General features: G+C 42.8%; 1 protein-coding gene across 1 annotated transcript; it reads left to right on the forward strand.

Annotated features, from left to right (window-relative positions):
• Positions 1-306: 306 nt before the first annotated feature.
• Positions 307-15111, forward strand: FAM124B (family with sequence similarity 124 member B). Its single transcript, XM_088472105.1, has 3 exons — positions 307-468; positions 7129-7884; positions 13921-15111. The coding sequence occupies exons 2-3, from the start codon at positions 7159-7161 to the stop codon at positions 14467-14469; spliced, it is 1275 nt and encodes a 424-aa protein (XP_088328231.1). The 5' UTR covers positions 307-468; positions 7129-7158; the 3' UTR covers positions 14470-15111.
• The last annotated feature ends 367 nt before the right edge of the window (positions 15112-15478 follow it).

The following is a 15478-nucleotide window of genomic DNA, read 5'->3' on the forward strand; positions in this document are numbered from 1 at the left end:
ATTCTAAGAATGTGACAATGGTAGGGTGTAAGAGTGTAACAATGTTATGTCGCGAGCACTGTCTATGGGATTTTAGTTATCAATTCTGCAGCGAAATCTCTCTGGCTTGGCAATATTTGTAAACTTGCTAAGTTTTGTCCTAATGCGGAGGGGGAGTGGAGAGGGCTGCCTGCTTCTGAAAAGCTAATGTACTGTAACTAAGGCGACAAGGACTCAGCAATCTTTGTAAACTAGTTATGTGGGGAATTCCAGATTAGACATACAAATATTTATGTTTATTCTCAGCACCGATCACCTTTACCAGCGGACAAGACATGCCATTCTTTACATGTGCGTAGAGAAGCCCTGACATAGATTCCCTGCACGCTACAAGAGAGCAAACCTACCAAGCAACAGCCAATGGAAACATAAAAGTCCTGTAAAGGAAAGGCATGGACACAAGATGCCAACAAGAATAAAACAAGAAAGGTAACTAGAATACCATTGATCACATTGTTTTTATCTGCACGCACACACTGATGTTCCTTAGTAATATCTTTCACAATTGAGTAATCATTGTTTCAAGTTAAAAGTTTGAGTCAATAAATGATATTTCTTTTTTTTTCATATTTTGCAGCACCAATATGGCCCATATTAGGCTTTAAGTCAACGTTTGACACCTTATTTACTAACAGCAGAATATGTAGACATAAAACACATTTGTAATTGTTACCCCACAGTCCAGACACTTTCTGTAAAATTGGTTACTGTGTATAGATTAGACATAGACCATCATAATTTATGCAGCAGGGCTGCAAATTATGTACCTATTAAAATAATGACTTTCTGTTCATATATGCTTCCAAAGTTCTTTTAGTGTATATAGTAGTCAATAGTACATACTAAAGTATTGGTTTTGGCAAACCACACTCAAGTGTTTTGTTTGGGATTTCTTTAAAATTGATAAAACAGCTAAAATCATGTAATTTGGGCCTGTTTTGTTCCTACAATATTATTAACTTCAACAACATTAATTTCCAGTCAATTTTGACCACCTCACAGCTCAAAATATTGTTTTCACCCTTATTGGGCAAAGGCTGCAGCGAGCTGGTTGGCTAAACTAAGCGACAGAGCGGCGGGCACAAGCACCTGACAGATTAAAAGAATAGCACACATCTACAGTATAAAACATAGTGGCAGACAGGATGGCAGCTTAATAAACTACACAACCCTATAGAATGTTTTCATTAATCAAAAACTATTAGCCCTAAAATGAAAAGCATAGTAGAACATATAATATATTACCAACACACTTGTCCAAAGCCACTAGTTTAAATGCTGCTCGTAGCAGCGAAATAGTTAAAAAATATATATAGAAAAAAAAATGGTCTCCCCAAATCAATAACCAGCCCTGGACCTATCACCCTGGTCTGGTACAGGAAAATATGGGGAAAACAATTGTAACCAGCACCAGATTGAACCAGCTGGGGTAGTAATGCAATAACATGGGGACACACAGCATGGGGTCCCACTGGCAAAGCATTATACAGCCCCAAACTGGTCAGCCCACGGCTGGAATTCCTCAGACAGTGAGGAACCCAAAAATAAAAATGGGTGCCAGCATGTCTGAACATTCTGTGCCCATTGGCACCTGTAGTAAGAAAATATTAAAATAAAGACAGTAGTTGCACAAATACTGTTTTATTATTTTATTTTTAAAATTAAATAAATATATAAAATTAATATTTATTAGACCCATGGGTGTCCTCCTTTTGGGTTCTTTTAGGCATCCTCGGTCTTCAGAAAACAATAAACCGTAAACCCAATCCATACGGATTTGCACTGTACTTGCTGTACAAGTATGCATAATGTAGCCATGAATGAAATATATATACTATATAAAAGCGAAAATTTGTCCTTCTGACTTTCTATAAAAATCCACAGTTTACAAGCGAAGATCGTGAAATTTACATATGAGCGTATTAAAACACGGTGGAGGCAACTAAAAAAATTTGAAATCGAAATTAATTACTGTTCATTTTTAATTTATTAAAAACCACAATTTTTCCTGGACGCTCATTGTGGGCCTGACGGCATATGGGTTGGGCCTCGGAGCAAGTGTTTTGTGTTGTCATGTTTTGTCATGATCTTAATGTTTATTATCAAAGAGAGCTTTAGCAGGCTTTCCCAGCATTCTCAGCTCTCTGACTATACCAAATTACGCAACAACATTCACTTTTTTCTTCGAACGGTGTCAAAATTATGACTTTGCAAAGACCCTGCTGTACTGTGAGCTGCCAAAATATTACACATGGAATGCTTCTCCAAAAGATTTTATGCCCAGAAAACAGGGAGTCGCTGTAGATGGTCATCCTGGTATCAGAGCAACAGAAGCTCTTGGCCGTGTTTACACTGTACATCCGACAAATTTTGAATGCTTCTATCTCCGAAGTTTGCTTTACACCGTTACAGGTCCTACTTCCTTCGAAGACCTTAGGACTGTTGATGGGGAAGTTTGTCACACTTTTCGTGAGGCCTGCCTAAGGAGAGGTTGGTTGGAGGATGATGTGTAAACAAACATTCTTAAAATCCCGGGCAATGCCGGTACTCCAGCTAGTATCACATAAAAACAAATGAGCAACATACGTAAAACATGTATAAAAACAAATGGCCAAAGCAATGAACTTAAAGCAATAACCAATGGTTAAATGTTATAGCTCTTTTTGAGTAATTGGTGTGGAGCACAGAGTGGTAATACACCGGGCAAATGCGGGTGTTATAAGGAAGCTATCCATATGCTTACCCTAGCTTCTTCCCTCCAGTGTTCGGCTTTAGTAAATGTCAATGCAGCCGCTGCTGCTTCCTGTCCATGGCAGGAAAATAAATAATAAATGGTTTTAATTAACCCTTTATTATTTATTTTTAGATATAGCTAAGCCTGCACAGATCATACTGGCGGAGCTGCTCTTCAGGGTCAAATAGGAACTTAGAATTGGAATATGATTGACAGGGAGGGACTTATATATGCAATCCAAAACAAGTGACATCTGAAATTTCCAGGATGTAGTTTTGCCTCAATTTGAGACCCTGATTTGGCTGGGGAAACTGAGGCATGCCTCGGTACGACCCAGATCCCTCAAGTTCTGGTGTTTGGTTTTCCAGGAAAACCGAACTGCTCATCTCTATTTTCACACCAAATTCACTCTTATGCTGTCAGTGTTTTTGGTTGACATCTATGCACAATAAAATAGCTTTTAATCCTCCCATGTCATTGGCACAAAAAAGTGGCATTCAGAAATGTCAGTTTACACCCGTCTTACCTGAAGCAAAACAAATATTTCCTGCAGATCATTATTAAAATATTGACTAGAAAGAAATGAGAATAAAGTGAGAGTGTCTGAAACATATTACTGGTTAAACAAGTGTACTCTAAAGACACTGTGTGGGAGAGCTTTGAATTTCAAGTCAGCCTACCAATATTTACAGTGAGTACAGACACAATCATAGGAAGTGGCACTTTTCCTGCTCATATGAAAGCAAGTGCAGTTAGACAGGAAAGTTATATTTCCATTCTTAATTAGAGTTTAATGGATTTTGGTTTGTTTTATATAATCTATCACAGAGCACATTAAACTGGATATTGTTGTGGACATGGGACGTCTATTTGTTAGCTACCTGCATACAATCAGATGGAGCAGTGTAGTGCAATGTGTGAGGTTTTTTGCCCTATAACACACCATCAAAATGAAATACCATTATAGGAGATATGATAGAACAAATAACATAATATGCTCTGCAAGGTTAGAAAGCCAATAAACTATATTGAGAGCATTCCAGTAAAAAGAATGATAACTGTTTTGGCTAAAATGCTATCATAGCCATCCCAACAACTACAGGGTCTATGTACTAAGCCTTGGAGAGAGATAAAGTAAATGGAGATAAAGTACCAACCAATCAGCTCCTAACTGTCAATGTACAGGCTGTATTTGAAAAATGACAGTTATGAGCTGATTGGTTGGTACTTTATCTCCATCCACTTTATCTCTCTCCAAGGCTTAATACATAGACCCCTGTACCTGTATATTGTAGCACGTTGTTGAGCCTGTTTCTATACCCCATCAATACACACACACACACAATTTCAGGAAGATTGTGAAAACCTAACCCAGGGGTGGGGAACCTTTTTTCTGCCAAGGGCCGTTTTGATATATATAACATTATTTGCAGGCCAGATGCAGGTCACGCCCCCTCTGTGTGACATCACACGGGGGCAGGGCCACAATTGCCAGTGATTGCCCGAAGCATTCTGAGGATGCGCCGGGGAGCTGTAAGGACAGCAGTGTAAACGTCTGCAGCATCCTAAGGACGCTCCAGGCGCCACTGCTGCATAGATTGTGGCTGCAGGGTGCCATTCTATGCACCCTGCTAGTCAGATGAGGCTAACAGAAAAAAGCCCTGAGGGCCTTATACGGCCCCCGGACAGGAGGTTCCCCATCCCTGGCCTAACCTATGAGCGCGGAGTTAAAGTCAACATGTACTGCTGATACTTTTCAGGGCTTGCTCATGTCTTGTGTTTTACAAGTGATTCCATATAAGTGGCCACAGGAAACCTGAGACTGTATGTGTCACCACCAGGGTATCTCTTCCCAGGAGCCTGCGGTGCTTACCAGTACGGACGCTGTGGCGTAGCCTTTCCGGCGGGGGAGCTGGTACTTGGAGACTGGCGCTGGGTGCGCACGGGGGTCTGATATCTGTGAGTCCTGCTGGCAGGGGTAAGGCTATCAGCACCACCATGCTGCAGGTGTCTGGGCGCGGCCATCTTGCCTAAGGACATGTGACATAGTGGGCCTATCCTGATGCATCAGGTGATATCTCCCAGCCACTCATGCTCTGCTGCTAGGTACTTAAGGGGGTTTGGAGCTCCCTGTAGTTGCCAGTGCAACGTGTTTCACAGCTTGCTGTGACAGAGTGTTCCCTGTGCTCCTAAGGGGATGCATCGGGAAACCGGCTAACGTGATCCCGACAGCCGGCTTCCCGATTGCTTTATCCCGGCGTGGGTTAAATGACAGTCGTCTATATCTAGACGCCTGTCATTTTCCTGGTGCTGGGAGACAGGCACCCGGCATCCCGATCGAAGGGATGCCGGGCGCCGCAAGCGGACAGCCGTGGGGGGGAGGGTTAGGGCTCCCGGGGGGAATTAGGGTTAGGCACCCCCCCGGGGGACTTAGGTTTAGGCAGCGGGGAAGGGGGGGGTTAGGGTTAGGCACTTACAGGGTGGATTAGGGTAAGGCAATTGGGGGGAGGTTAGGGTTAGGCACCGCTAAGGAGGGTTAGGTTACTATATACTTACCTGAGGATGATCGGGATTTCCAGCGTTGTCGGGCTGCCGCTGCCCGGATCTGTCCATCTGTCGGGCTTCCGCTGCTGGGAATCGAATCGCCGACCATGCGGTCGGCGGTATTTCATACCTATTCCGCTCCTAAGCCTTGTTCCTGCTTCAGTGCTACCTCTGCCTCCTGTCAGCTAATCGGCTACCACAGATCTCCCAGTACCGCTCTGACCAGTCCTACAGCCTCCAGTCTGGTGGTGACTGCCTGGTCTCCCACAGGGTACCCACCCCTGCGTTCAACCATTCATCAAGGATATCTCATTCAAGCCATTCTACAGGATATCAGGATATCTCAATCACCCATATTTGCATCATTTCTGGATTTCACTTTAGACATCTCTGCCACTTTCCTGGACATTGACTTAGGTCACTGTAGTGGGAGAGAACAATCATCCACATACCGCGGTTCTAAGTTTATTTACAATGGGACTCTAGTTACTATCTGTATATTTTCATGTCTACTGATATCCATATAAAACAACAAACTTTGAATTTAAATCTGTTCCTGCTTCCACTTCTGTTTCCACCTGGGGTCCACAAAAATCCCAGTCTGTAACAGTATGAAAATGCATGTAGCCAATGCTGGGAAATGGCACTGATTCTACTTGAATGTATCTTTCTTTTATTTCCAAGTATATAACAGTTACATAATGGGGGTAAGGTGCAATCAGGGAGATTGGTAGACTCTTCAGGGAGTCAGGGAGATTTCTAGTATTTCAGGTATTCTCCCTGTTAATCAGTCAATCAGGGAGAGTTGGCAAGTATAACACACACACACTTTTTCATATGTGTAAACTATTGACTTCTGTACTAACAATAGTTACTGTCAATGTATATTTTGCTAAATGGGAACTTCACGGATTTAATGTATTAGGGAACCCTAACAATCTAGGTTTTAAGGATATCCATGCTTTTTCACAGGTGACTTAATTAGTATATTCATTTTGATTAAACCATCTGTGCTCAACCAAGGATATCCTTTAAAACTTGATGTTAGGGTGCCTCAAGGACCAAGTTTAGGAACCACTGTTAGACTGTACATCCCCTCCTGCCAATTTTGCTAAATATACTGCTTTATATTCTAGATTGTTAAGGAGCGTACACACTAGACGATATGCTCCCTGAGCGATATCGTCTAGTGTGTCCCTGGCAGGGTGTGCTCAATGTCGTTCATGACATTGAGCACACCCGCTGAACGATATCATTAATGATATCGTTCAGCACCGGGCTCTCTCCCCCATTCCCCAACATGCAGCAACCTGATGCTATCGTCAGGTTGGCCTACATGTTTACCTGATGAACGATAATGACGAACGACCCGCGGGAACGCGCATCGTCGTTATCGTTCATCGTTTTGGTGTTAAAAATTTACGATAAAGTGGACGACTGAATGATAACGATATCGTTATCGTTCAGTCCTCCATTTTAATCGCCCAGTGTGTACGCACCTAAGTGTTACTTTTGTTACTATATAGTTTATTTACAGTTATCTTTGTTGCCCTATACAGCGCAAAATTGCTCCAGGAATAAAATTAAATACTATAAATAGTGCAAAGCTGTGTTGGTTCGTATCCAATGTCAATGAGCAAATCAGTCAAGGGGATATAAAGATCTTTGTATAAACACAGAAGAAAGCCACATAATATAGTAATGTATATGGTAAAACTTACATGAAGTCATGTATGAACCAATAGATGAAAGTTGTCTGGAAGTGGAAATTCACTTTGATGTAAAATTAAGGGTTATTTATTTCATTCTAGAAATATCATCTTCTTCTAAACGGCTTTTAGATGAACAGCAGACACACCGTTCTGCCGGTCACCATTCACTTGCTTGCCAGCTCTGGTGACTCCATGGTTTTCCAGCAAGCAATCGATCGGCTTCTCCACGGACTGGGTCTTGATACTCCAATTTTTCTGGTGTCTGAACGAGCAGCTCCAGTCCAGCACTATGAATACAGGAGAAGACGGGAATTTCCAGGAATCTCGGTAACACTCTTCCTCCGTGAAGACCTTGGGGAAGATAAGATATCTCTCCTGCAGAGCTTTTTCCAGCTACCACCATGGGATCATATCAACACTGAGGATAGCCAAGGACCATCCTCCTCATTAAGGCAAACAAGTGATGATTTTTACTGTCTGGATGCCCACATGCCAGTGTGGGGAATAAGACGTGTACATTATGGTGCAGAGATCTTAAGAGTTACCTTGTACTGTAGCTTTGATAACTACGAGGATGCAATGAGACTCTATGAAATGATTCTGGGGATGGAGGCAACCAGCCAGATGGCCAGATTTTGCTTCTTTGTTTTGCAGTCTACTAGACACACATCCATACAGTTCTCCTTAAAACAGTTGCCCCCAGGAGTATCTGTACAAGTGAAAGATTCCTGTGCTCTACAGTTCACCATACAAGCCATAGGACAACTGGTTCCCTTGCTACCTTACCCTTGTATGCCAATTAGTGACACAAGATGGCAAACCCAAGATTATGATGGCAACAAAATCTTGCTTCTGGTAATGAATGCTGCCTCAGTCATAAAAACACAAGTTTTTATATGTTTTTTTAGTACACATACATGATGGGGAAAGGAGATAAGGGAAATTTACAATTAACATTTTATTTTAATATGCTTTATATATAATATAATATTATCTTTGCACCTTATGAAAAGATTGTGCCTTATATTTATTATTTGTTAATTATATTCCTCTGCTAGAGATCATGGATGTTCTCTACGTATATACAGCTAGAATAGGCAGATTTAGCACTGTGCCCCAACCGTCCTTACTACCTCCAGTCATTGTAAATATTGATTACAGCAAGAAGAGTGACACAGAAATCACCTTGTGCTTCCACTTACAATCAATCAGAGGAGTGTGTTGATTAAAAACACAGAAAAAAAACAGGCGCTAACCTGTTGAGCAATCTGAACACACACAATGATTAACTGACAGCTGAACTGGACACCCCCCAAAAATGTAAAAATACAAGCATAACAGAATGAGGCGCTAGTCAGTTAAAAAATGTATTATCAACATTAAAAAATATATTTGCATAAATATACCCCTTATATTGGGTCAAAAACAGAGTATAATAAAATACAATGTAATACAGTTATAAAATCACAATTAGAACTATTTTTTTTTTTTCTTTCCATATTACAGTGAAAACAATATTCCCGATTCACTTAAACTTTCAAAGAAAAAAATAAACAATAATATATACTAGTTAGAGCAGTGAATGAACAATTGTGCCGAATATTTCTAGTGGAAAGAAATAGATAATTGATGCTGTTGTACTGTTCCTACGTAGTAACAATTGATCATATGATCCTTAATTAATCCTCGAGTTGATGTGACTGTGTGCTTTTAGTCATCCAAGGATCGAAATGACATCCCCTTTTGATTATGTTGTTACGCAGAGTCCAAAAGCACAGAGCCTGGTATGATTGACAATGTTTATGGAGTAGAGGGCGTATAAGACGTATCCAAGGGCAAATGCACACATTGTGTGTTTCAGTGGAGCACACAAGGAGGGGAATTTATAAGTACAAAAACAAACGGATGTAGACAGTCTCCATCTCTATGATGTTCTGCAGATGTATTGGGTGTGTGTGTGTGGGGGGGGGACAGTAAGTTTGTTCGATTGCCTCCTGTATGTGCATCTGCAATTAAATCCCTACACACATATCTCAGCATGACATACCCAGGGCGGAAACTAACAGCCTCATACACCGCAGTCAGACACCTAACACCTGAAGCTATTTGCTGCTGCTTAGGATGCCTGGTAATTATTACTACAGTATATGAAGCTAGTTGTAATGGTCAGCTTAAACCATTGCAGCTAAGCAGATCTATGTTGTGTGTGGCTGTACATTACATAGATTTGCTTTACTACAACTACTACTACTGTAGCTCCTTCAATGGACCACACTATGTACTAAACGGCCATTTCTGGGCAGTAATTGGGAAATTACGATGCAACCGCACGGAATTGATGTGTGTCATGGTTGTGTTGGCCTTCTTCAATGCTCTTTTACAATGTACAGGCGTAGATGCGATGTCTGTTTCAGACGGATCTTTTACACCCAGCATTGGGCTGGTGTAAGGCCTGATACTAGTGATGACGACTACAGGCGTAAAAACAGTGGGCAGGATAGGCTTCTACAGGCAGTTGCACGGCTGGATTCTAGTATTACCATAATGTAGTAAGAAGGCATCCGTAGCCTAATGGCAAAGCAGCCGTGGATGCACCCAAGTCAGACTCAGAATCAATCCCTTGGTGTTGAAATCCCCTGTTGTTAAGTAGCCATCAGTGTTCTTGATCAAGTGCTTAAGACTAAATACTGTTTTAGGACCAGTGGCAAAAACATCGGTACTACAGATGTTTTTTTCATGGGCCTGTTTTTGGATTGTACGCTATGCCGATGTTTATGGAGCCAAATGATTATCAGTATACCATGCATGCTGAGTTACAGTGCACATGCATCAAGGTACATTACCGCAAGCTCTCGCAGCACCTTTTTACTCACAGTGTGACTGACAGTCAGGGAGCATTTTTGGAAGTATAAGGGAGTGGTGTCAAAGAATGCAGACGTGTCATGACGGGGGCGTGTCACATTCTGCATCTGCGATCCCGTAAGCAAGAAATATGGCTCTAGAGTCCTGCAGCCACGCTGTGCGACCACAGGCTCACTCATTACTGCGATAAGCAAATGGTCTGCGACCGAAGCTGTGTCTTTGTACGCCGATACATGGATTTGCATGGTGGGAGGCTCAAAACAACTTCCGGCGTCTGTAACATTTGTATATTTTCGTATAGCAGCTGCATACACAGATGCAGCACTGCATACATGCTTACTTTTGAAAAAGCATTTCAGGGAGATTGTGAAAGCAGCACCTATGAGTGCGGTGGTGAAGTGGGCGTGTACAGCTACATCTGAGAGGCGTGTCATAATACTGACTTACAGCCAAATGTAGATGAGCCCCAAAGCTGTTAGTAAGATCTATTTGTTGATGAAAACACACTAAGGGCCGTATTGAATTGCCGGTGAAAAGCTGAGATCAGCGAAAAGTTCTCGCCGGTGACGTCATTTCGCCAGGCGAGAACTTTTCCCCGTATTCAATTGCAAAGACTTTCCACCGGTGCAAAAATTCTGCGCCTTGTAACCAGCAGAAAAGATTCGCCTCTGAAAGGAGGTGGAAAAAAGTGCAGAATTGGGGGTTTGGGGTGTAAAGTTGCGGGAACACCCCTGCAGCCTTGGTACAGTCTCCCAAAGGTAAACTGCTTCAAAAAATGTTTAAAAATTACTTTAGAACACCCCAAAAAAAGAACTCTTGTTTTGGGGGCGAAAAAAAAACAAAGTTGGGGGACAAACTTAAAAACTAGCGAAATCGACTCCAGGGGGTCCCCCAAGTATGCCCCAGGTGATTTGTGGATTGCAGGTGCATGCTGAAGGTGCGTTTTTTAGAAACACACTTTAGCGATTTTAAATCATGCTAGCACCCATTTTCATGTACCCCAAATTTGCTGGGACTACTTATTTTTCTCCCCCCAAAAATAAATGCTATTCTACACCACTTGTGCAAAGACGCTAAATGGCACCAATTGAGAGCACTTAAACACCCCAAATACCTCCAGCAAGGTTAGCCATAGTGACCCCCCATGTCAGTGCATCTTTTGGGGGGTGTCAGGCTGAATTCCCCAAATCTGACAGCACTTTTCACTTGTTTGAGTTTCGCCGGGAAGCGTTCTCGCATCCTTTGTAATTGAATAGGGCGAAAAGCAGTGACGAACGCGATGCTTTTCCGGAGCCTAAACTGGCGATGAGTTTTCGCCGACAATTGAATATGGGCCTAAGGGGGTATATTTACTAAAATGAGAGTTTTTAGAAGTGGAGATGTTGCCCATAGCAACAAATCAGATTCTAGCTATTATCTTCTAGATGGTGCTATATAAATGTTAAGTAGAATCTCATTGATTGCTATGGGCAATATCTCCACTTCTAAAAACTGTGACCTTAGTAATTTTTCCCCTAATACTTTTCAGAAAATGCATGTAGCCATAGGGATCATTGTGCCTTATAACCAATGCAGATAATTTTTACTAATGATCCCATTTGAATGTATATATCTGTTTTTTTTTTTTTTTTTTTTTTAATATAACAGCTTCATAATAGGGATAAGATGCAATCAGGGAGATTGCTAAACTCTTCAGGGAGACAGGGATATTGCTACTATGTCAGGGAGCCTCCCTGACAATGAAGGAGAGTTGGCAAGTATGCAGCAGTGGCCTTAGCGTACAATTCTGAGGGGTCTATTTACTAAGCAGTGTTAGGAGACAGAGTGAAAAGTGATAAGGTGCCAGCCAATCAGCTCCCAACTGTCATTATTCAAACACAGCCTGTGAGATGTAGAGCCGTAACTAGACTTTTTGGTGCCCTGCAGGGGCGCCGAGAGGGGGGGGGAGCGGGTACAGTTTACCCGGGCCCGGGCTTCCAAAGGGGCCCGGGTCTGGCGCTGCCCCCCCCCCAACTTCCTCCCTCCCTCCCTCCCTCTGCAGCAGCCCAGCAAACAGCGTGTGCTGGACTGCAGCGGGAGATTGCTTGCGGCTGCTAAGTAGCAGCCACAGCAATCTCCTATGCCTGAAGGGGGGAGCGATCACACTGATCGCGACCCCACTGGCTTTGCGCCGGGCTGAGGGGCTCACAGCGCCCCCTCCCCGGCGCCGCAAAAATCTTTTTTTTTTCTTCAAGGGGGCGTGGCCACGGCTCCTGAAATTAGGCCACGCCCCCCTCTTTACCGGGGGCCCCGCGTGGCTCTCTACGCCCCTGGTGCCCTGTGCCAGAAAGAGCATTGGCCGCCCCCCTCATTTTTCAAAGGGACATAATGCACCCAAAAAAGGGCCACGGTTTCATGGGGAAGGGCCAGGGAAGCGATAGGAGAGGCCAGGAGATGCTGGGGATGAAATAAGAGGAAGTTACAAGCAAGAATGATAATAAACAGAAATTTGACAGGCCCAAACAGCGCCCCCTGCCCTGTGGTGCCCTGTGCGATGGCACCGGCTACACTACCCTAGCTACGGCCCTGGTGAGATGGCAGTTAGGAGCTGATTGGCTGACACCTTATCACTTTTCACTGTCTCCTAACACTGCTTAGTAAATAGACCCCTAAACCTGGCCCATTGTCCCATCCCCATTCGCAGCTGTCTTGGGAGGAGGGAGCAACATGATGCACTTTTTTAAATTGCTTAATTTTGGCTCTGCCTTCTCCCCATACACATATACGGAAATTCCCCTTTGTATTTGCTTCATTCGCCCCTGTGTTTCAGGTAGGTTCAGTACTGCAGTATGTATGCAGCAACATATATATATATTATATATATATATCATAAAGCAGGGAGTTCTTGCCATGTGTACTTATGTGGTAAATGCTGCTAACTGAGCTGCAGCTAAAATATTGTTTTATGTTTCATTTTTAACTAGTGTGTTTGAGCCCTGAGAAGAAGTGATGTAAGCATCCATATTGTACAGTCACAGACAGTATTACACATGCTTAGCACATGCCATGCTTTGTGGTCGATTGTCACTCTGCATGACAAAAGCAATTTAGCTTGTGCCATGGCTACTGACGGGACTGGATGACACACAGGCAGGACTGGGACATGGAGTCACTAATACCGCTTTTACACCAAACTCCCGGGTCTGAACCGTGATTTGGAACCCGGATCAGACCCGGGACAGCCCCCCTTTTACACCGCGGCGCAGACACGGGCTGCACCATTCACCTAGGATCCGGGTTAGCACTGACCCGGCTCTCCGGCGCAGTTGAGCGGCGCTTCTTCCCCTCCCTTTGCGACCTACTTACCTTACTCTGCAGCGGTCCGGAGACAGGAAGGGCATGTGGTGCGCTGCTCCGCTCTGGTCGGCCTGGCAGTGGACGCTTGGAGATGATGTCCTCTCCAAGCGTCTCTGAAGCCGGCCAATGAAGTGGCATGCGGGGAGCAGGTAATTGACCCTTTCACAAAGAATAAATGCTCGTGTCCATCTGCAAATCACTGGGTAAAAGTGCTACTGTACTGTATGCCCAGTAATTTGATTTTCTGTGCCAAAAGGGGTACAAAGCGGGACCATCAATTAAACCTGTGCTTCAAATGCCAGATAAAGACAGGGTTTTTTGCTACAGTATTCTCTGTGTGAAAAGGGCAGGGCTATTTTTCTTCAAGATCTCAGTTCCTGTACCACTCATTAACTACAGTTTGACGGGGCAAAATTTACTTTTTATAAGATACAGTACTGTACTTTCAGTTTTAGTTTAAAGGTTGTTTTCAGTGTTTGTTTCAACAGTAAATACAGTACTGTATATATTCAATCAAATACAGTACGTATATACTGTATATACACAGTATAGTACTAAGCAGTGTTAGGAGACAGTGAAAAGAGATAAGGTACTGTACCAACAATCAGCTCTCAACTGTAATTTTCATTTAGACTAAAAACATTTTGTATTTTGATTATGGAACAATATTTAACATTATTTTTTTGTAATTAGGTCACTGACAGCAGCACAGTGACACAAGGAGGAGACACAATCTCTCCTGAATTCCGATCACATCCCTTCACTGCTCAGTTATCTTCATGTACCCAGCCGACAAAAAATACACACTCGGGGGAACAGATTGGAATCAGGAAAATCAAACAGGTTTTAAAAAAATCATGTGAAACATCGGATCAAAGACAAACCTCGCCTGGTATAAATGATAGCACTCATCCCAAACTGATGCCAAGGCACCCAGACGAGACAGAAGTGAATGTGGATACAGGACATAGAGTTATGAGTCTGGGACGCCAAATGCCTTCTGTTTACAGGCTATCGAGGTGTCTGCAGAGCCAGAGCTTGTCAGTTTGTGAAAACAGTCATGTTTCTGATCCAGTTTATGTAGACACTCAAGATCTACCCCCTGAACAAGGAGACCCTAGTTTCCCTCTGGCTGTTAAAAGGAACAAAGAATCTGACAACAGACCCAAAATATTTCTCCCGGAGAGATCTCAGAGACACCATAGCAATAGCAAGAAGGTCAGAGAAGAATTTTTCATTTGATGTGAGCTATTGCTGGACTTATTAATCTGACATTGCACAAGTAAACTGCTTTCACGGCAGAAGCATTTAAGCTGGTTAAAAAATTCAGTTTGAAACACAATGGGGTATATGTAATAGTCTACAGTCCGCAGGCTATTATATTTACCCCAATAGCTCAAAAAAGAGCTCTACTAAAGTTGGAGTGTGTGTAGCGGGAGATTTTTCTTAAAAAAATCCCATCATCTTATCATATTAAGAGTCTGTCGTCATTGGGTTATATATTATTTAATTAACTAGATTGGACAGTCTAGTGGAGAAGAAATATTCCCTAACATAACCTTTGCAGAGGAGATGGGCTGACTAGGAGAGTGGTGGTATGTTATTTGCATGCTAATCAGCAACCAGGATAGCCATGGCTGCCATGAGAAATGTTTGGCCCCGATACATGGGGAGGAGGAAGGCAGAGTATGGCCTTCCTCCATGGAAGGCTGGGGTCTCGTTATGTCACTATGCTGGGAAGTAAAGGTATGATGTCTAACACATGTCACTAATCTTCCAGGTAAAGGAGGTGACATTGATTTTTATATCATTAGAGTCACACTTCATGTTTCTTTCAATTTAAAAATTGCATTTCAGAGGTTGTCGAAGTGCTGCAGTTCTGCATTTCTCCCTGCTGGTGGCGCTGCTTTACAGTATAATTGTGAATAACAAACTGCCAGGTATCACCAGCAGATGTCAGTAATTATGTTTATCTCTTTGCTCCTCCTGTTTTTTAAATTCCTAGCAGGTCCGGACACTGCCCTCATGTAATTATAATTTGATTTTCTGAAAAGGGAGAGTGTTCAAGCCACCTCCCTTGTGAGCTTACCATTATTATTTCTTTTATTTACAAAGTATGAAAAAAGTAAGTACAAAAAAACCCAATAAAAAAATACACAGTGTATCATATCTTTGGTGTTTAAGGTGATTGCCGCCCCCACCAAAGACCCACTGCATATGCTTCTATGTAAGCTCATTAGATCCCTCACCA

The sequence above is a fragment of the Taudactylus pleione genome, unplaced genomic scaffold, assembly GCF_031769625.1.
Source record: "Taudactylus pleione unplaced genomic scaffold, aTauple2 ptg000120l, whole genome shotgun sequence".
NCBI classification, from domain to species: domain Eukaryota; kingdom Metazoa; phylum Chordata; class Amphibia; order Anura; family Myobatrachidae; genus Taudactylus; species Taudactylus pleione.

Excerpts from the sequence above, each read along its gene's own strand:
- FAM124B (XM_088472105.1), top strand. The coding sequence starts at position 7,159 with ATGAACAGCAGACACACCGTTCTGCCGGTCACCATTCACTTGCTTGCC. Across the intron at positions 7,885-13,920 it reads GCAACAAAATCTTGCTTCTG|GTCACTGACAGCAGCACAGT; the intron begins GTAATGAATGCT and ends TTTTGTAATTAG.